Raw genomic sequence first — 26240 nt, 5'->3', positions numbered from 1 at the left:
CATTGTTCAATTGTGTATAACAAAATATTGGTCTTTTAAGTAGCTGTATCTAAAAATAAACCGATCTGGACCATATACGACACTGATGTTGAAAAGCCTGACATAAGTCACTGTGCCAAATTTAAGTGAAATCGGATTATAATGGCCCATTTTATGGGGCCATGAATTTTAATCGAGATATAGGTTTATATGGCAACTATATCTAAATCTTGATCGATTTGGGCCAAGTTGCAGAAAAACGTCGGAGACCATTACACAACTCACTGTCCCAGATTTCGGCTAAATCGGATAATAAATGCGACTTTTATGTCCCCAAAACTTTAAATCGAGAGATCGGCAGCTATATCCAAATCTGGGCCGATCTCAGCCAAATTGAAGAAGAATGTCGAAGGGCCTAACACAACCCACTGTCCCAAATTTCGGCGACATCGGACAATAAATGCGCTTTTTACTGGCCCAAAACCTTAAATCAAGAGATCGGTCTATATGTCAGCTATATGCAAATCTTGATCCATCTAGGCTAAAATACAGAAATATGTCGAGTGGCTCAAGGTAGCTCACTGTCCCAAATTGCGGCAACATCGGACAATAAATGCGCCTTTTATGGACCCAAAACCTTAAATCGAGAGATCGGTCTATATGACAGCTATATCCAAATCTGGACCGATCTGTGCCATATTGCAGAAGTCTGTCGAGGGGCTTAACTTAACTCACTGTCCCAAATTTCTGCGACATCGGACAATAAATGCGCATTTTATGGGCGCAAGACCTTAAATCTAGAGATGAGTCTATATGGCAGCTATATCCAAATCATTACCGATCTGGGCCAAGTTGCAGAAAAATGTTGAAGACAATTACACAACTCACTGTCCCAAATTTCGGCTAAATCGGACAATAAATGCGACTTTTATGGCCCCAAAACTTTAAATCGAGAGATCGGTCTATATGACAGCTCTATCCAAATTTGGACCGATCCCAGCCATATTGCAGAAGTAAAGGGTGATTTTTTTGAGGTTAGGATTTTCATGCATTAGTATTTGACAGATCACGTGGGATTTCAGACATGTTGTCAAAGAGAAAGATGCTCAGTATGCTTTGACATTTCACCATGAATAGACTTACTAACGAGCAACGCTTGCAAATCATTGAATTTTATTACCAAAATCAGTGTTCGGTTCGAAATGTGTTCATTCACCGTAACGTTGCGTCCAACAGCATCTTTGAAAAAATACGGTCCAATGATTCCACCAGCGTACAAACCACACCAAACAGTGCATTTTTCGGGATGCATGGGCAGTTCTTGAACGGCTTCTGGTTGCTCTTCACTCCAAATGCGGCAATTTTGCTTATTTACGTAGCCATTCAACCAGAAATGAGCCTCATCGCTGAACGGTGAATGAACACATTTCGAACCGAACACTGATTTTGGTAATAAAATTCAATGATTTGCAAGCGTTGCTCGTTAGTAAGTCTATTCATGATGAAATGTCAAAGCATACTGAGCATCTTTCTCTTTGACACCATGTCTGAAATCCCACGTGATCTGTCAAATACTAATGCATGAAAATCCTAACCTCAAAAAAATCACCCTTTATATCGAGGGGCTTAACTTAACTCACTGTCCCAAATTTCGGCGACATCGGACAATAAATGTGGCTTTTATAGGCGCAAAACCTTAAATCTAGAGATGAGTTTATATGGCAGCTATATCCAAATCTGGACCGATCTGGACCAAATTGAAGAAATATGTCGAAGGGCCTAACACAACTCACTGTCCCAAATTTCAGCCAAATCGGATAATAAATGTGGCGATTATGGGCTTAAGACCCTCAATCGGCGGATCGGTCTATATGCAGGCTATATCAAGATATAGTCCGATATAGCCCATCTTCGAACTTAAACTGCTTGTGGACAAAAAAAAAAAGAATCTGTGCAAAATTTCAGCTCAATATCTCTATTTTTAATGACTGTAGCGTGATTTCAACAGACAGACGGCCGGACTTGGCTAGATCGTTTTAGATAGCTCAGTTGGAGAAAATCAGCAAGGGCAAGATTCATATTGCCTTTATTCAGGAGCCATTGACGATCCGGAACAAAGTTTCTGGACTGAACCATATTAACTATCGATTATTCTATGCTAACTCTGGTACTTGGCCGAGGACCTGCAAATAATGTCATAATAATTTTAATTATATATTTTCCCCAGAGTTGACACCACATTTCGTGGGGTAATACCAACACTTATAAGCGGGGCCAAGCCCTGGCAGAGTTCCTGAATACTAACAGTGTAATAACACTTAGTATTGGTAGCACCGCTACCTTCTCATACCATCACCACATCAGGTTTAAGATAGCACTGCCAGCGCCAAATCCGATAAGTTTCCCTAATAAGTTGAAAACAAACTGGGCAAAATTCGGAATGTTAATCAGAAGAAGACTTAGGCAAGATAATTTGAATTGTCCAACCATGGAACAAATTGACGACAATGAAAAGGAAACCAGCCCAAGAAAAACCGTATATGACAAGGGAGATTCGCAACATTGGGAAAGAGGTACGTAGACTTAAAAACAGAGCACGTCGTTAATAAAGATGATGTTTATTGGGATGTGTATACATGGCTCAAGGAATACAATAAGACTACAAGAGCGACAAAACGTGCCTCCTAGAGGCTTTTCTGTGAACAAGTCGATAGCGTTAATAACGCCGCCAAGATGAAAAAGTTTCTCTCAAAACCCCATGTCCAAACTGAAATGTTAGTAGACAACATGGGAGTGAGAGCAGTAACGACGGAGGGCATGTTAAGGCTTTTGATGAAAACCCATTTTCCACAGGATTCGACGGGACTCACGGAGACACTGAGATCTTGGAATAATGAGGTTGATCGAAGGCTTATCATAACGGAATTTATGGTCAAGGAAGGTTTGAGGAGCTTCAAACCATTTAAGTCGCCCCGACCTGATGTAATACTTCGGCATTATTACAAAAGACTATCTGGCGCCTCATTTGGCCAATATTTTCACAGTGTACCTAGATTGTTGTTAAAAAAAAGCTCGAGCTTAATTATTCGTCTTAGAGACTGGATAAACCATGTGCTAAGGAACAGGTGGATAAATTGTGTGTCGCATGGCATAAATATAAGGGAGAAAGTGGCACAAGGCACGCCACAGGTGGTGGCATTTTATCGCCACGACTATGGGCGACCGCTATAAATTACCAATTACGGACTGAGGAGGTATTTGAAGCCATCATCTACGCAGACGATGTTCGGAACGAGCTATGCAGAAGGGCCGAAAGTGCATCGCATTTGGCATATGACTGGGCTAGACCCAGAGGTCTCAATGTTAACTCAGAGAAGACTGAAATATGCCTGTTCACGAGATAGACGAAGATGGCCCAATATACAGCACCACGTGACATCAATAAGACGATTTCGATATCTGACAAGGTCAAATACTTAGGTGTGATCCTAAACAGGAAACTGAATTGAAAGTGTCACATTCAGGAGCGTACTAAGAAGGCTCACTGATGTTGGGCGCTATGTAGACGGGCCCTATACTCAAAATCTGAATCCGAGAATAGATCACTGGCTCTACGGAGCATGATAAGACCAATATTTACTTACGCCTCAGTAGTTTGGTGGACTGCTATGGAGAAAAAGTGCAACAGAAGGACCATGCAACAGGTTCAGAGAACGTGTTGTCTTGGCATAGGCGGAGTGATGAGGACCACGCCCACTAGGGCACTGGAGACTAATCTAGACATCCGGTGGGAGAATGGATTGAGGATGGGACCAGCTCATACCATCGCGGTATAATCGAGGCGACGATAAGGAACCTGGAAGGAAGGGAAGAGGTTTCCGATCGGATACCTGAGAGGAACCTTGAGGTCGAGTGTTAGGCACAGTCTTGGATTGACGGAACCCTAGTATTGCCTATCTGGAAGAGCATGTTACAGGGATTGATCAAAGCTTGAGGACAGAGTGGGCCTGGGCGTTTGCATTGAGAACCCAGGGACTGAGATCTGTTTTAGACTGCATGACCATAATACAGTCCTGCAGGTAGAGATCCAGACGATCACGGAACGCGTGAGGTGGTGTGGTACTAACGCGAGGACGTCGAGTGTGAACATCTACAATAACAATCAGGAGGGTAAGGTCGACATGGCAATGCAAGCCAAAAAACTGGCGTTAAAAAAACTTGGTTAACTCGAATCCTTTCGGGTCGATGCAGTCCGATTTAAGGGTGTGGGCGACAAACGCTCATGTAACACTGTGGAACAGCGAAACAGTCGGCAGGATGGTGAAAATTCTATGGGGGGGGGGGGGGGTGCGGACCGTGAAAAGACGAGGCTATTACTGAAAGGAAGTGAGAAGGAAGTCAATATTGCTCTTGGTATCATCACGGGACACATAGGACTACGAGCTTACATATGTAAAATCGGTGCGGCAAGTGATATCATGTGTAGGGCATGCGGAGAAGATGATGAGACGTTGGAGCATTTCCTTTGTCATTCCCCGGCTTTTTCGTCTAACAGATACAGGCACTAAGGTGGGACACTATACTAGACATGAACCACGTTAGGGGAGTGGCATGGAACACATTTAAGGATTTTGTAAGTAGTACGGAATTCCTAACTTAGATTTTCTTTCTTACAAACAGAATGACGATATAAGTATACCCCCATCCTATGTCGGAGGGTTTAATTATACCTTTTATGAGTTCGAAACTCGTACTTGGAAGATCGGACCATATAACAGCTATATCCGAATATGGTCCGATCTAACCAATATTCTGCCTGTGTACCCGGGGTTTTTTGAAAACCATTGTACCCATTGTCACCCTATTAGCATGAAAAAAAACTTTTATGAGCTCTAGATGGTAAATATGGAGATCAGACTCCGTAGGCCTATATTAAGGTATAGTCCAATTATATATTTTCAAAAAAGTATGCTTTATGGCTAACTACTTTGTGATTAAGATACTCTGCAACGCCCGTTGCCATAAGGTGTAACACCCGTTACAAAAAACAAATGAAGATTAAATTTTTTCAAAAGTTATGAAATTGTAGGAAGGAAAATATATATCAGGTGAAAGATAATTACATGAAATTCAAATAAAAAATTTTTAGACAATCAAGAGATTGGTGAAACGCGTGCAAATTTAATTGTAAAGGCAACGCCCGTTACGCAAGTTCTGAAGGCCGTTGCACTTTCTATACTGCCAAAACCTATGATACTAATTGATGCTTCGTTAAAAGGGAAAAATTGCATAAAGTTCATATAAAATGAAGCTTTTAATTATATTCGTTTTGTGGGTAATTGCCCTTATCATAAATGTGGTTGAACACTTTCGTTAAAATAACCATGTTGTTGTCGTCTATTAACTTCAGTATTTCCGAGGGAATCTTATCTGGAACACAAGATTTATTGTCTTTTAGTGACGTTACTGCAGACTCTCTCGTTTTGTAACTGAGTTACCTGTATGTGGATGTGCATATGGTTCGTCAGTAGACCGGTTTCGCCATTAAATATCCTTTTTATATAATCCTTTCATATTAGCTTTTTTCAATGCCGAACACAGCCTCATTGCTGTTATATAGAACCTTTTTCATGGAGATTGAAGTCGTCGTGTATCACTTGTAAATATATTAAAATTATATAAATAATTAAAATAAATAATAAATCTGGCACTCCTCCCCTACCACTTGCTAAGCTCCACATGTTTTAACATTATTGAGATACCACACAATATATACATTTACTGTGAAAAAGGAAATGGGTAAAACCAATAAAATCGGTTAAAGAATAAATTACTTGGGTTTTTTATTTGAAAATGTTTTGTTTTACTGTCTTTTTAAAAAATTCGCTGTAGGTTAGGTTAGGTTGAAAAGAGGGTGCAGATATTAATCCGCCCCATGCCACTATGGACATACACCTAAACCAGGAATCAGCATGTGCTGATTGTTGTGTGCGCTCTAAATACTAAAAAAAGTAACCTTCGGATATAGCTGTTATATGGTCCGATCTTCCAAGTACAAGTTTCGAACTCATAAAAGGTATAATTAAGCCCTCCACCATAGGATGGGGGTATACTAATATCGTCATTCTGTTTGTAACACTTCGAAATATTCGTGTAAGACCCATAAAGTATGTATATGCTCAATCGTCATGACATTTTAAGTCTATCTAGCCATGTCCGTCCGTCCATCTGTCTGTCAAAGGCACCTTAACTTTCGAAGAACTAGAGCTAGCTGCTTTAAATTTTCTTCTTATTAGTGTAGGTCGGTTTGGATTTCAAATGGGCTATACCGGTCCATGTTTTGATATAGCTGCCGTATAAACCAAAACCAAAACTTCTTGCGCCACTAGAAGGTGCAATTCTTATCCGATTTGGCTGAAAGTTTGGACGACGTGTTTCGTTATGCATTCCAACAACATTGTTAAGTATGGTTTGAATCGGCCTATAACCTGATATAGCTGCCATATAAACCGATATGTTACGACTTCCAACAACTGTGCTAAACATGGTTCAAATCGGTTCATAACCTGGTATAGCTGTCATATAAACCAATCTTGAATCTTGACTTCTTGAGACTCTAGAGGGCGCAATTATTATCTGATTTAGCTGAAATTTTGTACATGGGCTTCTCCCAAGACCTTCAACATACTTGTCAAATAGGGTCTGAATCGGTCAATAGCCTGATAATTTTACTTCTTGAGCCCCTAAAGGGCGCAATTTTTATTAGAATTGGCTGAACAATTGGCTGACACAATGTCTTCTATCGTGGTCTTCAACATACAGTTCAATTATGGTCCGAATCGGACAATAACTTGATATAGCTCTAATAGCATAGCAATTCTTTTCTTTTAGCCTTTGTTGGCCTAAAAGAGATACCAGGAAAAGAAGTCAACAAATGCGATCCACGGTGGAGGGTATATAAAATTCGGCCCGGCCGAACGTAGCACGCTTTTACTTGCTACACCCACCACCATATGATAGGGGTTTTTAATCTAGTAATTCCGTTTGTAACACCTCGAAATATTCGTTTAAGACCCCATAAGTACATATATTCTTGATCGTCTCGACGATCTGAATTGATCTAGCCATGTCCGTCCGTCTGTCGAATTCTCGATAGAGAACGAACGCGTAAGGCTAGCCGCTTGAAATTTTGCACAAATACTTAATGTAGATGTAGGTCGTAGGGGATTGCAAATGGGCCATATCAGTTCAGATTTGGATATAGCTCCAATATAAACAAATCTCACGATTTGACTTCTTGAACCCTGGGAAGCCGCAACTTTTGTGCGATTTTGGCTGAAGTTTTGCACATAGTGTTTTGTTATGATTTGCAACAACTGTGCTAAGTTCGGTCCGAATCGGTCAAGAACTTGATATAGCTCCCATATAAACCGATCTCCCGATTTGACTTCTTGAGCCCCTGGAAGCCTCAATTTTCATTTTAACTTCCAGCAACCGGTCCAAATCTGTCTATAACCTGATATAGGTCCCATATAAATCGATCGCCCGATTTGACTTCTTGAGCCCTTACAAGCCGCGATTTGTATTTGTATCTATTTTTATTGTGATAATACCCATACAAAAGACTGGATCTTATACAATATAAAGTATGGGTAAGGTAATCGTACAATTTTGATTTGCAACTTAATTATAAAGTAAAAATTAAGTCATATCTTAACATCATATCATATCTTTTAACAAATTGAAGGCAGCATTGAAAGTTCAGAGATCAAAGTAATAAAAGAAAAAAAAGTTTATAAATCGTATAAAATAACTATATACTAAATTTTATAAACATATGCATTTTCGCATTTTAACAATGTGTATCAACAAAGGGGTTAAATTAAATAAATAAATAAGTAAATTTTCTCAAATTTTTGTTTAACTTTTATAACAAATGGTTTAACTGATTATTATTGTTCATAAATTGTTTAGAAAAAGATTGAATATGTTAAAAGATTAAAAATGATTAAAAAGATTTAAACTGTTTTTTGTTACTTAAAGTGCGGATATTATTGGGAAAAGTATTCCAGAGGCGTATTGCGATATTGGTGTCGTATTTGAATCACTTGTTTGCCTCTACTAGAATTAGCATAACGAAGTATAGCAGACAAATAAGACGGTTTTATTGTGTATATTATTTTGTGCAGTGCCAGCAGCGAACGTATCTTAAGGTATACATCGAAAGTGACACCATATAACTGTTTGGAAAAGTGCGATATCCGATTTCTCCAACGCAAACCAAAAAAATATCTAGAAACATCATTAAAGGCAACATGTTATTTATTTTTAAGAACTGCATCACAATTTGAAAAAAATTCACAAGAATATAAAAGTTTTGGCAGGATATATGTTTTTGCCAAGAGCATTCTGATTTCTATGGGAGTATACGAGCGACTCATATATAAGGTCCTTAATATACCATACGTCTTGCCAACTGCCGAGTTAATATGATTCGCCCATGATAATTTATCATCAAAAACTACGCCAAGATTACTCGCTGAGTTCACCATTTCGATTGTAGAACCATTAACAATATACAATATACATATTTAGCGGCAATATTGTGCGATTTCTGGAAATGGCTTTGCATTTTGACTTCGAGGGATTCAATTGATTTGAATCCAATTTGGCTGAAATTTTATGTTATGACTCTCAACAGTGTGCCAAGTACGATCATAATCGGTCTAAAACCAGATATAGCTCCCATATTTTAGCAGAATCCATGGTGGTGGGTTCCCAATCAACATAGGTGCCGAAAAGGATCATTATTGGCATAATTGGATCTATAATAAGACATTTTCAAATAATCTGGTAGGTCTGATAAGAACGTTTAAGAAAATTCGACTCAAAAGAAAGCAAGAATCTTTTTGACCATGAATTAATTTAGTCAAAAACGTAATGTTTAGCATGGTTCTACGAAATTAAATATAGGAAGCTTTATAACAATTAATCGATACTCATACGAAGGTAATAAACTTCTGTCCCACCCATTTCGACGGAGACAAATTAATAGAAAAGGAAATAATAGAAATTTTCGAACCGATTCTGACTAGCGAAGTATATACGTTTTTCGTCACCAAGAATTCATAAAGTTCTTTACTCCAGCACCACGTGCTTTGTTTACAACCATGGAGATGTGTTGACGGAATTTTAAGGGTTGGTCTAGAAGCAATCCAATGTCTTTAAAGCTAAAGACTACTCCAAGTGGATTGGAACCCAGAAAGTAGCTAGTTTTAAGACAGGGTATTCTTGAAAATGATATGTGTTTGCATTTGGAAATATTAAGTTCCATAAAGTTCTGGTTGCACCATTCGCAAAGAGTATCAAGGTCGTACTGAAGATAACACTGTTCTCAGAGTCCCACATCGATCTGAAGATCTTTACATCATCTGCATAAATCAAAATATTCGATTGCTTTAGAGTGAAAGGGAGATCGTTTATAAATAAATCAAACAGCACAGGACCAAGGTGACTACCAGAAGAGACAACAATTGATATGGAAGCTGCAGTACCAAATTTAACTCTTAGAATACGCCCAGTCAGATATGATCTGATCTACTTTAGTAAGAGGGCTTGAAACCAATAGGGTCTATTTTTCTTAACCGAAGGCTGTGGTTGACTTTATCAAAGTAGTTGAGCTATTAGAGAAAATAGTGTCAGTTAATATTTTCTCTAATAGCTTCGGAATGGCATTCAAAATTTAAATGCCGGTGTAATAAGAAGCCTCATTGCTATTTCCGGCTTTAAATAACGGTCTTATATAAGATTGTTTCCACAATTCCGGCAGATATCAATGCTTTAATGAACTGTTGAAAAGTGTACATAATAGTTGTCTGAGTAAGTAGTGCTAAAAAAAGTCTGCAATGATGTAGGCAATACCTGAAGTCAGACGTTGATTTGTAATTTATTTATTTAAACCCGCACAACAAGAATATACAATTCTTATAATTAAAGTACGGGTAATTCTCTAACAGTTGTACATAGTAAAGACTTAAAACTAAGAATTTATAGCGATACAATACATCACAGATTTTGAATGAATAATTTATTAGATTGAAATAAATTGATACGAATTAGTTGATTTATTAAAAATACTATTATATATATATATATACCAGCTGACCCGGGCCCGCTCCGCTGCGCCTTCTTTTACTTTATATTGATCAAAAGTTTCCTTGGAATATTTATTGTCGACAATTAAAGAGCTTTTAGTGAACTAACACGCCACGAAAATAGTATATCGCTCGACAAACAGTTTAACAATATTAGTGCCTTTGTCTGAGTCCCATATGATCTTTATTGGTCTACAAATTTAAGTTTGGATGTATGGTGTACTCCATTCTTAAAATACTTTATTTCAGCCCGATATTCTCATGATGTCTGCTGTAGGGGTGTTTTCGTAGGTGAGACACTTGGCCCTGAAAAAATATCAACATCGTGCTCTTCTCTCAAATACCATTTATTTAAACCCCATATTGCCAAATTTATCAAATTTGTTTTCTAATCTCAAATGCCTTTCATTTGAGCCACATATTGGCATGGTCGGAACATTTTTACCCATTGGGGGGTGTTTTGGGGATGGGGTGATGCCCTAGACACATGGTCCTACATTTAGATATCAAATTCGTATTCTACTCCCAAATTCGTTTATTTGAGCCCCATATTGCGACGGTCAGTAACAAATTGCTGTTTGTGGGGTATTTTGGGGAAGGGGTAGACCTCCAGAAACTTTGTCCCGAAAGTGGGTATCAATTCTTGCTCTACCGCCCAATACCTTTCATTTAAGATCCATATTGACATGGTCGGTAATTATGCCCGATTTAGGGGTGTTTGGGGATTGGGGTGCTCCCCCAAACACTAAGCCCTGAAAATATATCAGTAACGTGCTCTATTCTCATATAACTATATATCATTTATTTGAACCCCATATTGCCATTGGTCTCAAAATTGGATATCAAATTCGTTTTCTAATCTCATTTAAACTCCTTATTTGGCCCTAAAAACTATAAATATTTAGGTTCGCTCTCTTTAAGACCGAAATTGTCTTGGTGTGCAAATACGTCCAATAGGGATTTGTTATGGTGGTGGGACGTCCCCTGGACAGTTGGCCCCTAATGTTGATATCAGATACGTGGTCTACTTCCAAATACCTTTAATGTGAGCCCCATATTTCCATAGTCGGCAAACATGACCGGCTTGGGGGGTGTTTTGGGGGATGGGCGGCCACTGAGTGAGTTGGTCTTGAAAATATATATCGGATTAGTGTTCTACTCTAAAAACCCTCTCATTTGAGCCTCATGTTGCAATAGTCCGAAAATTCTTCCTATTTGGGCGGTGTTGTGGGGGTGGGGTGGCCCCATAGACACTTTTCCCGAATATTGATACAAATCCGTGCTTTACTCCTAAAGACCTATCATTTGAGGCCCATATTGCTATGGTCATAAATTTGTCACCTTTGGGGAATGTTTTTGGTGAGAGGCGGCCCCCCAAACACTTGGTCCCATATTTTGATATCAGATTCGTATTCTACATTCAAATACCTTTTATTTAAGCACCATATTCCCATGGTCAGTAAATAAGTCCTGTTTGGGGGGTGTTTTGGGAAAGGGGTGGACTCTTAGAAACGTGGTCCCACATATGAACATCAGATTCGTATTTTACTCGAAAATACCTTTCATTTGAGTCCCATATCGCCATGGTCGGTAAATATGTCCGATTTAGAGGTGTTTTGGGGCTTGGGGTGGTCCCCCTAGCACTTGGTCCGACAATTGGATATCAGATACGTTTTCTTATCCTAAATACCTATCATTTGAGTCCCATATATTCGTGATTGTTCAAAATATATGTTTGGAGGTTTTTAGGGTGGGCAGCCCCCCTAGGTACCTCATCCGAAATTTGGATACCAAATTTTTATTTTTGGGGTACTACATGAGAGCACACAAAATTTCGCTTAAATCGCACCACCCATCTCCGAGATCTGGCGTGTCTGAAAATTAGGGTAAGGGGGAGGGTCCGCCCCCCTTCAGATATCACAAAATGTAGTGTCCTATTTTCACCACGGGGTCATTATGCACCATCTGTGAAAATTTCAAGAAATATATATATATATATATATATATATATATATATATATATATATACACATATATATATATATATATATATATACATATATATATATATATATATATATATATATATATATACATATACATTCATGAATATATATATATATATATTAATGAAAGTATATGTATGTATCTACATATACATACAAAGTCTGGTTTTAAATGTTGCCGAGTTACTAAGTAATTGCAGATCGTTAGGAAGTGAGTTCCAGAGACGTACAGAAAATATGAACATATGCCATTCAGAAAAAAGCCTCCGATGAATTTTGGGAATGATTTTTTTCCCATAATAGATCTGGTGGAATCAATGAATCCATACAGATATTGTGGTGCCTGCGTGAAGATCAGTTGGTGCAGGAAAGTAAGCGACCTCAAGTACAACAAGTGCTGTGAGGAGACGCCATACAGGGATAAAGAGTATTCAGAGACGGAGTCGCGCCGTCTCAAGCCAAATACATAACGAGTAACGTTATTAAAAAAGGTGTTTAGCTTACGTCTACTTATCGAATCGCAATTAGCAAACAACTCACAGCCGTAGCATTTAAACCTTTTATATAATTCATTCTTTTTGTTCTTCAGCCTAGAAAGATTGGTTGGACAATATGCGTTGCAATTAGTAGTTTTAGGGACAGATTGGGAAATAAAGTCAAGTAGCGCGGTATAAAAAATCTAAATAATTTCATCGATATCATTAGATCTGAAAATTCCATTCCAATGAACAGATTTCAGTGGTGAGATATTGATGTAATCAGTTTTAGCATAACAGTACTCTTTTTCAATTGCTACATCTTCTTTTAACTTTAAGAGTGGGATAGGATATAAGTAATTTGAATGTCGGATGATGTCTATCCTCAGGACTTACAACCGGTTCATTAGAACTTAAACATTACTCAGATGGTTGATAAACGAAAACAAGATGGAGAAATTGAGAAAATGAATATTTTATGTTATTAATTTGAAAAAGACCAAAAATTAACAAAATGCTAATGCATTCATTAGAAATGCCATTTGGTATCACGGGTGTTAAATCATTTGACTCAGACGAATGAATCCAGTTAATTTGAGGAAGACTAAAATCAGCAAGAGCGATCAATGTGTATCTTTGTTGAGATGACTGAAATGCTGATTGGATTGCAGATACGTGTTTTAAATAAATATACTCACATGAAGAGGTTGGGACGTCAGAACATGAAATAAATATTGAAACATTTTTCAAAAATGTCTTTACGGCTACAAATTCAATATCCAAGGAAAATTCCACTATTATATCTTCAGAAGGAAATTCAGTGGAGACCGCTAATAGCACACCAACGCCAGATTTTTTCATTTTATCGTTCCGATCACGCCTATACCTTGTATACCTTATTTTCAATAATAGCGATAACATAATAATCCAAAGCCACCGTAGCTCAGAGTAACCTCTGTATGCATGTCAGCTTATGATGCTGAACGCCTGGGTTCGAATCCTGGCGAGACCATCAGAAAAAATTTTCAGGGGTGGTTTTTCCCTCCTAATGCTGGCAACATTTGTGAGGTACTATGCCATGTAAAACATCTCTCCAAAGAGGTGTCGCACTGCGGCACGCCGTTCGGACTTGGCTATAAAAAGGAGGTCCCTTATCATAGAGCTTAAACTTGAATCGGACTGCACTGATTGATATGTGAGAAGTTTGTGGTTCCTTAGTGGATTGTTCATGGGCAAAATAGCAATTTGTATGATAATCGAAATTAAAGCTATCTGAGTAATAAGACTAAAGTTTTGTATTTAACCCTCAAACATTTTGATATACTGGAGATATGTTATCAAATTCCTTTTTCCGAAATAATTTCAGAGTTAGAATTATTTGGAAGTAAGCAACATCAGATTGAGGCGTCACCTCGATGATATATATGCCTTAGGGGGCCAAAAATCAGGTTTTATTACGACTTCAAAACTGTCGTGGATTAGGAGTCGTAGCTGGTAGTTTGGGTGTAGCTTATGGAGTGTAAAATGTTGTTGTGCCAGACATAAAGGCAAATCAACTAGTAGCTCTTGATGCTGCAGCTGTGTTCGATGGAGTCAATGGGCCAGAAGGCGGCAGAGTGTTAAGTCTCATGTAATCGGCCACTAAAGTAGTTGATGGTTGCTGATCCATTGGAATTTCAATGTTAGACCAAACTGCGTTTATATTAGGATTCAATGGTGTTTTTGTTTACGCATTGAATCGATGGGTGAGAGCAGAAAATTTTCCAGGCATGATGCATTTTCGAAAACCGTTTTGTATCTTGCAAATTTTTCCATTAAGGCAATGGTTTCATTATAAATTGTTTCGAATTCACTGCTAGTATTCTTAAAAAATGCGTAAACTCAACATCAAATAGTTTACACTTTGCACAACACCAACGAACTCTTTTGTCATCTCGTATGTTGTCGGCATTCCTTACAGAAAGTTCGACGCACTTTGCGTGATATGTCGTATAACATAGCCAGCAAGATACCATAAGTTCTTCGATTTTTTTAATTGGACATTTCGAGATCGAACAGATCATATTGAGATGGTTAGGTTGGGTTGAAAAGAGGGTGCATATATTAATCCGCCCCATGCCACTATGGACATACATCTAAGCCAGTAATCGGCTTGTTGTGCGCTCAAAAAACTATAAAGTAACCCATAAAAAGTGATTGTAGCCGTTGAGTAAAGCGGACGTGTTTTATTTCGCTCAAAGAAAAAATAAATATATATTCGTATCTCGGAATAGGTACTACTTATTACGAAAAAATTTTAAAGCCTTTTGGAGTAGGCTAGAAATGAACTCCAAAGACTCAACATCTGCGGTGGTGGCGTCAGACCGCAGCCTGTTGTCCTCCCCTCCTAAAGATGTGGGTGCCTTGGCACCTGTAGTTGAGAGTAATGCTTCAAGCGCACAACTAGTTGTCAGACTAATAAATGAGGAAGAGACGGATAAACCAGAGGGATGCACAGATCGTCCCCAGCCTTTAAGAAAAGGTGGAGTTTCTGACTCGGATTCAGACAGCGACTGTGTCAATGAAACAGTAATCGCAGCCGAATCGAGAGATGAGGGCATTGGGATGACAGCAAAAGTGAGCGTTGGCTTTGTTAAGCTCACAGACAGACCGAGAAAATGATCCAGTGCAAGACGAAGGAGACAGAGGAGTATGTACCGGCAGCGTTATCAGGCAAGCCTATAAAGTAACCTCTAAAAAGAAAATTTTAAGTTAGGAATTCCGTGCTACTTACAAAATCCTTAATTGCTTTCAACACAACTCCCCTAAGCTGGTTTATGTATGGTATTGTGTCTCCACCCAAGTGCCGGTATCTGTAAGACAAGAAAGCCGAGAAATGACAAAGAAAATGCTCCAACGTCTCATCATCTTCCCCGCATGCCCTACACATACTATTACTTGCCACACCGATTTTACATAAATGAGCTCGTAGTCCTATGTGTCCCGTTTTGATACCAATAGCTATATTGACCTTCTTCTTTCTTCTTTTCAGTAATAGCCTTGTCTTCTCGCGATCTGGATCGTTTATTGACGGCAGTCCTCTGGTCTTCACCGCCAAATCGTCTTTCCTTTCATTTCCCCTTACTCCGTTATGACCGGCACCCAAACGATGCGGATTTTGCCATCCTCGGAGAAGGCGTTAATCTTCTTCTTACACTGCAAGACTGTTCGCCCTTGTTGTTATTGCCTTTATGGCAATTTTACCGTCGGTAAAGATGTTCATACTCGACGTCCTCGCGTTAGCACACACCATTTCACGCTGTAAACATTTTGGCCAGACGAGGCGCCAGATAGTCTGCCCTTCTGTAGTGACGCCGGAAATATTCCATCGGGTCCGGGTCACTTAAATGCTTTGAAGCTCCTCAAGGATTCCTTCACCATAAATTCCTTTATTATAAACCTTCGATCAACGTCATTATTCCAAGATTCCGGTGTCTCCGTGAGTCCCGTCGTATGCTGTGGAAAATGGGTTTTCATCAAAAGCCTCAACATGTCCTCCATTGTCTCTGCTCTCACTCCCATGTCGTCTACTAAAGTTTCGTTTTGGACATGGGTTTTTGAGGGAAATTTTTTTATCTTGGCGGCGTCATTAACGCTTTCGACTTATTCGCGGAAAAGCTTCCAGGAGGCACATTTTGCCGCTCTGGTTATCTTATTGTATTCCCTGAGCCGTGGGTAATACACATCCCAATAAACTTCCGCTTTTTTACGACGCGCTCTGTTAAAAAGTCTGCGGACCTCTTTCCCAATTTTGCGAATCTCCCCGGTCATCCAGGGTTTTTCTTGGGCTGATTTCTTTTCCCGAAGAGGACACCTATCTTCGAAGGACCCCACCAGTGCAGTCGTAATCCTGTTGACATTTTCGTCAATGTCTTCTATGCTTGGACAATCGATTTCGCACAGATAGATGGTAAATTTAGTCGCAATTCTTTTGGGTCGCAATAAATGTTTACCCAAAAGCTCTTCTCATTGAGATTACAACAAGGAAACTCTCTATTTATTTGTGGGATATTACAGCAGTTTCACTAGACATTCTTTAATTGGTGTTGTCGATCCGAAATCGTATATTGTTAATAGTAGTTATCACAACTGAAACGATAAAAAATTGCGTTTTAATGCGAGCCTTAAAGAACACGTCCACTCTCTATGACAGCTTGTTTTAAGAATTGGCTCAGACCTCCCTACTTGCTTGGCGAATACGGCTTAGATGTGATGATAGTTAGATATAGAAGTTATGTTAACCTATCTCTTGATCGAAGTTCTGGAAGTCATAAACACCTTATTTTTACCTTATATTGCTTAACTTTGTTTATTTAATCATATTTTTGCTATTTAAATATTACAATGAGCCAAGAATGTCTTTTGATTTGAATAAATTTGTTCATATTTTGTTAAATGTAAGGGGCGTTACATACCCAAAAACGGACGTTTTTTGTAATTAATATAAAGTTGTTCAAAGAGATACGCCATAATTGGAGACCTTTATGATATCGTATTATTTTCTGAAATTTGCCAAAAAAATCAAAGTAGTTCGTTTGAAAAAAACTTTTGTTATTTTTCCGTAACAGGTGTTACATACTTGCACCTCAAAATAAAAGTGCTTGCACTGACTAGTACATAAACACTCAAATTAATGCAAATACATATTTTCAGAGCTAAACACCATATTTTGTAATAATCGATACCAGCATTGTAAGAATTCTACCATTTTTGAGAAACAATGATGCCAATCCGGCCTTTTATAACGTGGATGTTCAGCCGGTATTACTTAGATGAAAAAGCGAGCATTTTTTTTGTTATTTCTTCACTTATGTCTACAGTCATGTACATATTGCTATAGCAATAACAAAAAATAAGAGCGTGCTCAGCCACATTTCGAAATGTATACCAATGAATGGATCAGGTATCTTTTTTACAGTAATATTACACAAATTAAAATCAATCTCTTCCAACGGAATTTCTAAAAAAAATGCAGAAAGTAATCAAAACAAGTAACAGGCGAACATAAAAAATAAAATTTTTTTCAGCAGATTTTTGTACTTAAAACAGCAGGTTTTGTTTGCTGATTTAGCCGACCGAAATGTTTGCTAATACAGTAGTTGTGTCTGCGTTCCTATTTCAGCAGACCAAAACTGCTGTTTTAGAAGACATTTTCGCTGTTTTCAATAAAAAAAAGGATGACATAAAGTCCATTGCGGCAATGGTTTAACGATTTGATATGGAAAAAATTTCTTACCATGTATTTTTAAAGAGAAAATGAGTGGCTAAGTTGGCATATGATGTATGACATATGTGTGCATACCCAACGAACCAAATGTCTGATGTCAGACAAATCTGAACAAATTATGAAGTCTTCCTACAAGATCTTACCGAGCTCGTCTCAAATTCTGTTCGTCATTCTGAGAGAATTTTTTTTTGACAGTTTTGAAAGAATTCTGTCTTTTCGTGTTTTTTTTTAATATAAAAGTTCGGAAGGAACTTTGAACTATTTCTGCACTGTTTGTCTGTATGAATTTTTATTCCGACAGTTCTTAAAGAATTCTTAACGATGTCTGAACGTCCTGTCGAATAGGTTTTTTTTTTAAAAATTTTTCTTCCGATAGTTCGGATGGAATTCTGAACGAAGTCTGAACAACGTGTCGGATGTAAATCGGCTATATCGGTCCACGTTTTGATATAGCTGCCATATAAACCGATCTGGAGTCTTGACTTCTTGAGCCGCTAAAGGGCACAGATCTTATCCGATTTGGTTGAAATGATTGCATGAGGCGTTTTATTATGACTTCCAACAACTGTGCCGAGTATGTTTTAAATCGGTCCATAACCTGATATAGCTGCCATATAAATCGATCTGGGGTTTTGACTTCTTAAGCCACTGTTTCGTTATGACTTTCAACAACTGTGCTAAGAATAGTTTAAATCGGTCTATAACCTGATATAGCTGCCATATAAACGATCTGGCGTTTTGACTTCTTGAGCCTCTACAGGGAGCAATTCCTATCCGATTTGGCTGAAATATTGCATAAAGTGTTTTGTTATGACTTCCAACAACTGTATTATGAATGGTTCAAATCGGTCTATCACCTGATATAGCTTCCATGTAAACCGATCTGATTTCTTGAGCCACTAGAGGGTGCAATTATTATCCGATTTAGCTCAAATTTTGTACAACGGCTTCTCTTATGACCTTTAACATACGTGTCGAAAATGGCATGAATCTGTTTATAGCCCAATGCAGCTCCCCTATAAACCGATAGCCCTATTTTACTTCTTCAGCCCCTAATGTGCGCACTTCTTATTAGATTTAGCTGAAATTTTACTTCTACTACTATGGTCCGAAATGAACCATAACTTGATATTGTTCCAATAACATAGCAATTCTCTTCTTTTATACTTTGTTTGCCTAAAAAGAGATACCGTGGCAAGAGCTCGACAAATGCGATCCATGGTGGAGGGTATATAAGATTCGGTCCGGCCGAACTTAGCACGCTCTTACTTGTATTGTGCTTGCTTTTTTATACCCTCTACCATAGGATTGGAGGTATACTAATTTCGTCATTCTCGTTGTAACTACTCGAAATATTCGTCTGAGACCCCATAAAAAATATATATTATTGATCGTCGCGACATTTAATATCGATCTAGCCATGTCCGTCCGTCCGTCCGTTTGTCTGTCGAAAGCACGCTAACTTCCGAAGGAGTAAAGCTAGCCGCTTGAAATTTTGCACAAATACTTCTTATCAGTGTAGGTCGGTTGGTATTGTAAATGGGCCATATCGGTCCATGTTTTGATACAGCTGCCATATAAACCGATCTTGGGTCTTGACCCAAGATCTAGAGTGCGCAATCTTATCCGATTGGGATGAAATTTTGCACGACGTGTTTTGTTATGACATCCAACAACTGTGCCAAGTATGGCTCAAATCGGACAATAACCTGATATAGCTGTCATATAAACAGATCTGGGGACTTGACTTCTTGAGCCTCTAGAGGTCGCAAGTATTATCCGATTTGCCTGAAATTTTGTACGACGGATCCTCTCTTGACCATCAACATACGTGTTTATTATGGTCTGAATCGGTCTATAGCCCGATACAGCTCCCATATAAATCGATCTCTCTATTTTACTTCTTGTTTTCTTTTACCCTTTGTTTGTCTAAAAAGAGATACCGGGAAAGAACTCGACAAATGCGATCAATGGTGGAGGGTATATAAGATTCGGCCCGGCCGAACTTTGCACGCTTTTACTTGTTAATATTTTATTTGATTGAACCGTTGGGATTATTCCTTCCTGCAGTTCTGATGGAATTCAGATGATGTGTTGGATTTTTTTATACCCCCCACCATTGGATGGGGGTATACTAATTTTGTCATTCTGTTTGTAACACCTCGAAATATGCGTCTAAGACATCATAAAGTATATATATTCTTGATTGTCATGACATTTCAAGTCGATCTAGCCATTTCCGTCCGTCTGTCTGTCGAAAGCACGCTAACTTTCGAAAGAGTAAACCTAGGCGCTTTAAATTTTATAGAAATACTATTTATCAGTGTAGGTCAGTTGGGATTGTAAATGGGTCAAATCGGCCCATGTTTTGATATAGCTGCCATATAAACCGATCTTGGGTCTTGACTTCTTGAGCCTCTAGAGGACGCAATTCTCATCCGATTTTACTGAAATTTCGCACGTGGTGTTTGGTATCACTTCCTACAACTGTGCTAAGTATGGTTTAAATCGGTTCATGGCCTGATATACCTGTCATAGAATCCGATCTGAGGTCTTGACTTCCTCAGCTTTCATAGGGCGCAATTCTTATCCGATTTGGCTATAATTTTGCACGAGGTGCTTTGGTATCCAACAACTGTGATGGCCGTGGTTCAAATCGGTTTAAAGCCTGGTGTAGCTGCCATATAAACCGATCTTTGATCTTGACTTCTTGAGCCGCTAGAGCGCGCAATTCTCATCCGATTTGGATGAAATTTTGCATAAGGTGTTTGATTTTATTTCCAACAACAGTGTTTAGTATGGCGCAAATCGGTACATTACCTGATATAGCTGCCATATAAACCGATCTGGAATCTTGACTTCTTGAGCCGCTAGAGGGCGCAATTCTTTTCCGATTTGACAGAAATTTTGTACAATGGCTTCTCCCACGACCTTCAACATGCATGTGAAATACAGTCTGAATCGTTCTATAGTTCGATACAGCTCCCATATAAACCTATCTCCCGATTTTGCTTCTTGAGCCCCTACAAGAGGCGTTTCTTATCCGAATGGACTGAAATATTACACAATGACTTCTACAATGTTGAGCATTCAACTCATTTATGGTCCAAATCGGACTGTAACTTGATATAGCTCCAATAGCATAACTTATTCATTATTCTTTGTTTGTCTAAAAAGAGATACCGCTCAAAGAACTCGACAAATGCTATCCATGGTGGAGGATATATAAGATTCAGCCCGGCCGAACTTATCTCACTCTTACTTGTTTTGTATTCTGAAGTCTTAACGACTCCCTTCCGAATTTTCCATAATTTGGTTCAGAATTCTATAAGTATTCTGTCAGAGACATCGACGGAAACATCAGATTTCTCTTCGACGTTTCGTACTGAAGTCGTGTCGTTAAGAATTCGGACAGACTTCGGATCTGAATTAAAATGAATTTTTCACCTTTCGCACAGACATCTGACTGAATTTGAAATTTTTGTTTCACTGGGTAATTATCAAAAGTAACAATACGTACACATGTGCCATATTTTTAATCATGAAACTATTTTAAATGGTTGCTATTGTGTCAGAGGTTCTCGCCAAATTAAGGCATATCTCATTTCTTTGGACCATAATGGCGGACATACCATGTATTTAAAACAAACAAATTTAAGGGACCCATGACTTGTCCTGTCGACATAATTATATTGTTACTTACAGCTAATACTCAATTTTGACTAAGTCCGATACAAATATATACTCACTTGGAACAAAGCAACAACTTTTTGAATCACGCACACAACAACTTCTTTGCGAATCCATATCAAAAAAAGGCGATAAATTATTTATTTTAGTGTTAAAAAATGAGAATCTGAGTAAAAATCGTAAATTTGTGGTATTAAATTACATATATTTGTCACAAAAGCAAGAGCATTTGGAGCAAAAAGTACAACTACAGAATACTGTAGTAAGCATAGTAATGTAGTGATATGTTATTTTATTCACTCATACTTTTAATGAATACAAATAATCTTACCCTTTACCCGGACCCTCCCCTTACCCTAATTTTCAGAAACGCCACATCTCGGAGATGGGTGGTGAGATTTAAGCGAAATTTTGTGTGCTCTCATATAGTACCATAAAAATAAAAATTTGGTATCCAAATTTCGGATGGGGTACCTAGGGGGCTGCCCCACCCTAAAACCTACAAAACATATATTTAGACCAATCACGACTATATGGGACTCAAATGAAAGGTATTTAGGATAAGAAAACGTATATGATATCCAATTATCGGACCAAGTGCTAGGGGGACCACCCCAAGCCTCAAAACACCCCTAAATCGTACATATTTAACGACCATGGCAATATGGGACTCAAATGAAAGGTATTTGCGAGTAGATTACAAATCTGATAACTAAATGTGGGACCACGTTTCTGGGGGTCCAACCCTTCCTCAAAAAACCCCCCAAACAGGACTTATTTACTGACCATGGGAATATGGGGCTTAAATAAAAGGTATTTGAATGTAGAATACGAATCTGATATCCAAATATGGGACGAAGTGTTTGGGGGCCGCCTCTCCCCAAAAACATCCCCCAAAGGGGACAAATTTACGACCATAGTAATATGGGGCTCAAATGGAAGTTCTTTGGGAGTAAAGCATGAATTTGATATCAATATTCGGGAAAAGTGTCTCCCATAGACACTTTCCAGGCACCCCCACAACACCACCCAAATAGTAAGTATTTTCTGACTTTTGCAATATGAGGCTCAAATAAGAGGGTTTTTAAAGTGGAACACAAATCCGATATATATTTTCAAGGCCAACTAACTGAGAGGCCGCCCATCCCCCAAAACACCTACCAAGCCGTTCATTAAAGGTATGTGGGCGTAGACCACGTATCTGATTTCAACATTAGGGGCCAACTGTCTAGCGGACGTCCCACCACCATAACAACCCCCAAATAGGACGTATTTGCACACCAAGACAATTTGGGTCTTAAAGAGAGTGGATCGAAATATTCATAGTTTTTAGGGCCAATATCCCAAACCGGACATATTAGCTGACTTTTGTTATAAGGAGTTTAAATGAGATTAGAAAACGAATTTAATTCCCAATTGTGAGGCCAATGGCAATATGGGGTAAAAATAAATGATATATAGAATATATAGAATAGAGCACGTTGCTGATATATTGTCCGGGCTTAGCGTTTGGGGGACCACCCGAATCCCCAAAACACCTCTAAATCGGGCATATTTACCGACCATGTCAATGTGGAGCTTAAATGAAAGGTATTGGAGGATAGAGCAAGAATTGATACCCATTTTCGAGACCAATTTTCTGGGGGTCTACCCCTTTCCCAAAATACCCAAAGAGCAATTTTTTAGTGACCATCACAATATGGGGCTTAAATAAAGGTATTTGGGAGTAGAATACGAATTTTATATCCAAATGTAGGACCATGTATTGAGGGCATCACCACTTCCCCAAAGGGTAAAAATTTTTCGACCATGCCAATATGTGGCTTAAATGAAAGGTATTTGAGATTAGTAAACGAATTTGATAACTTATTTTGGGGCCATGTGTTTGGGGGACGCCTTATCCTGTAAAATCCTCTTAAGCCAATGGCAATATGGGGTTTAAATAAATGGTATTTTAGAGAGAGCACGATGCTGATATTTTTTCAGGGCCAAGTATCTGGACCACCTCTCCCCCGAAAACACCACCAAATCAGACATCATGAGAATATCGGTCTGAAATGAAGTATTTCAAGAATGGAGTACAACTTACATCCAAACTTAAATTCGTAGACCAATAAAGATCATATGGGATTCAGATAAAGGCACTTATATTGTTAAACTGTTAGTGAAGTTAGCATGGTATTTCGCTAAAAGATTTTTAATTGTCGAAAATAAATATTCCACGGAAACTTTTGTTCCATATAAAGTAAAAGAAGGCGCAGCGGAGCGGGCCCGGGTTAGCTAGTTTTTTATAATTATGTACGAAATGAATGAAACCAACATAATTTTAGTCACTTTCAGAGTCTGAGTTTTGAGTTGATTCACTACCAAAAGGCCAAGTATGTCTTTTGTGAGAGGCTTACTATTTTCATGACTAATTGATGCTTTTCGTGACAAAGTTGATATTACCGAATCAGAGGTAAATAAATATTCATCAACCAAAATTCTTTTTTCTTTTCTCCAGCATGATTAATACACTTTTGCGTGCACTCAAACCTATTGTCGAAGCACTTTTTCCTCTTCGATTGAAACACCACTAGAAGACTTCAGGTAAAGACTTCAGGCAAACAAATTGGAATGTACTACCGCCCTACGTTGCTCTAGCGGAACAGCCGCCACATGACTATTTTTGCCGAAGAAACAAATCACCATGCTTCGAAGTGATTTTTCCACGAGCAACTTTCGTTGGGCTTGACTTGTCTTCGAAGACACACGCGGCCGATTGCTGTTTGGTTTCGGACTCATACGCATAGATCCATGGTTCGTCACCTGTGACGATCTTATCTTTTTGAATCACCGCGATCGCTTTTTTCAACATTTCTTTGTATCAATCGGCACAAGCCTGCAAAACCGGTATGTCACATGACGATCTTGCATTATAAGCTCAGGCACACCATCAATGTTCTCTGGTATAACAGCAATTTTTAACGACTTTCACGGAATTCGTTCCTGAGCGAGCGCCGGCCACGATTGAATTCACTTAACCAGTTTTGCACAGTGCTATAGGATATTGCTTCATCGCCATACAACGATTTAAGTTCATCAATGCTCTCTTGTCTTGATAATCCACGTCGATGTTCATCGATGGATTCTTGCCGTGATAAACCATGTCATAGCTCTTCAATGCACTCTTGTGATAGTCTACGTCGATAGTTGTGAAAAATGGTAGGACGTCAATCATTTCAAGTCAATGTAAACAACACAAATGTTGGTCGTACTACAAAACGTTCTGAGTACTATTATGCTAAAAAAATTTCAAACTTTCCAATGGAAATGTCAGATTGCGCCTGCACTCAAAAAAGTGACCCAATGGTTGAGTTAATATAAACTACATTCGAATACAGTTGAACTTTACATAGCGCTAAAGACCTTTTTTCGTTTTTAGTTATTGTAGATCTAAAATATAATTACATCAAATTAACTTCATTATGGTTCAACGTCAAATAAATGCAACTAAATTATTCTTTACTCAGAACATATGATGAACAATCGCAAAATATATTTTGAACTGAAATCAACACAATTAATTGAATAAAATATCCGAAATATTTACTGTGTGTTAATGCATCTGAACAAAATTTTGGCAAAATCTCGGTTTCTATTCTGTTTATATTTAACCATGAAAGAATGAAATAATTCATTTAATTCTAGATGTATTATTTATTCTCATATTAATCCTTTGTTTTATTTTATTGGTATATTTCAAATTTACACGATGCGAATATAAATTTCGTATATACTACAATAACTATTAAAACAAAAACGTTCACACATTTGGTGTTCCGTTGCGCCATATACACAATATTTTATAGACTGTTAAAAAAGAAATGAAAGTGTTGAGTATATACACGTAGTTTTATTTTCAATCCATCAAAGAAGTCCCTCTGTAGTTAGTAGTATAAATCCTTGGCGAAATCATTTGCGTTAAAATATTCCATTATTGCGTAAATTGTATATCACATATCAAATTTCAAAGTTCCTGAAAATAAAGTTAAATATATCAGCAAAACAACAGAATAATTTTTATATTTTTAATCGCTAATGCTTACCCAAATTTCAGGACGTTTCACGCTGTATGTTCGGCCTACTCGATTCGGAAGCGGTTAGAACTAATTTCTGTATACCACTGCAGCATATTAAATTTTTTCCTGTAATTATATTCTGAGACAAGAATCGAAAACAGAAAGAAGAGATGGATATCGAAACTCACCAAATTTACCTTGGTAATTTTATTTCATATTTTTGCATTTTTTTTGCTCCCGTCCACGACCTTGGAAAATTCGCACATCACACTGAGAGTTTGTGCGTCACGGGAATGGTTTGCATGGTTATCAGCTTTTACCTGTGTGTGTCTGTTGCTGACGCCTTTTTGTCGACGGCACAAGCGCAAGATGCTTAACTGCACAAGCCCAAGTAAATAGAGGAAAATGTAGAGGGCGGATTTTCGTTTTTAAATAAAAACTTGTGTAAGTAATAAACCTTTAAAGGTTTCTAAGGGCATATTATTTAGAGTTTGTAACATGGATCTATTTATCCTATACAAAGTGAAGTCACAAATCAAACGTTCTTGTATTATGATATTCTAAGATCTAAATCAAGTGATTCTTGTATGACTGACAAACAGCGTGTT

The 26240-nt window shown here is 38.2% G+C and overlaps 1 protein-coding gene and 2 long non-coding RNA genes across 4 annotated transcripts in view; all 3 read right to left on the bottom strand.

Moving 5' to 3' along the window:
• The window catches only part of LOC131997022 (uncharacterized), a 123606-nt gene extending 106292 nt beyond the window's left edge, over positions 1–17314 (bottom strand). Inside the window, exons 1-2 of the mRNA XM_059367266.1 lie at positions 17234–17314; positions 17070–17156 (exon numbers count right to left, since the gene is read on the bottom strand). Of these exons, the coding sequence (XP_059223249.1) occupies positions 17070–17124 (55 nt within the window). The 5' untranslated portion in view covers positions 17125–17156; positions 17234–17314. The remainder of the gene's footprint in view (positions 1–17069; positions 17157–17233) is intronic.
• On the bottom strand, positions 14809–16576 carry LOC131995141 (uncharacterized). The gene is made up of 3 exons (XR_009397196.1): positions 15547–16576; positions 15389–15467; positions 14809–15333 (listed from the first exon to the last, which is right to left on the bottom strand). It is a non-coding gene; the product is annotated as an uncharacterized LOC131995141 (long non-coding RNA).
• A 7936-nt stretch (positions 17315–25250) lies between the features above and the next one.
• Positions 25251–25982, bottom strand: LOC106094715 (uncharacterized). 2 transcript variants are annotated; one of them, XR_001222615.2, is made up of 3 exons: positions 25821–25982; positions 25660–25758; positions 25251–25589 (listed from the first exon to the last, which is right to left on the bottom strand). It is a non-coding gene; the product is annotated as an uncharacterized LOC106094715 (long non-coding RNA). The 2 variants fall into 2 exon arrangements; XR_009396548.1 differs by having other exon boundaries at positions 25660–25982.
• Between the last annotated feature and the right edge of the window lie 258 nt (positions 25983–26240).

This window comes from Stomoxys calcitrans, chromosome 1, assembly GCF_963082655.1.
Source record: "Stomoxys calcitrans chromosome 1, idStoCalc2.1, whole genome shotgun sequence".
Taxonomy (NCBI): domain Eukaryota; kingdom Metazoa; phylum Arthropoda; class Insecta; order Diptera; family Muscidae; genus Stomoxys; species Stomoxys calcitrans.
This window is presented reverse-complemented; position numbering and strand designations above follow the sequence as displayed.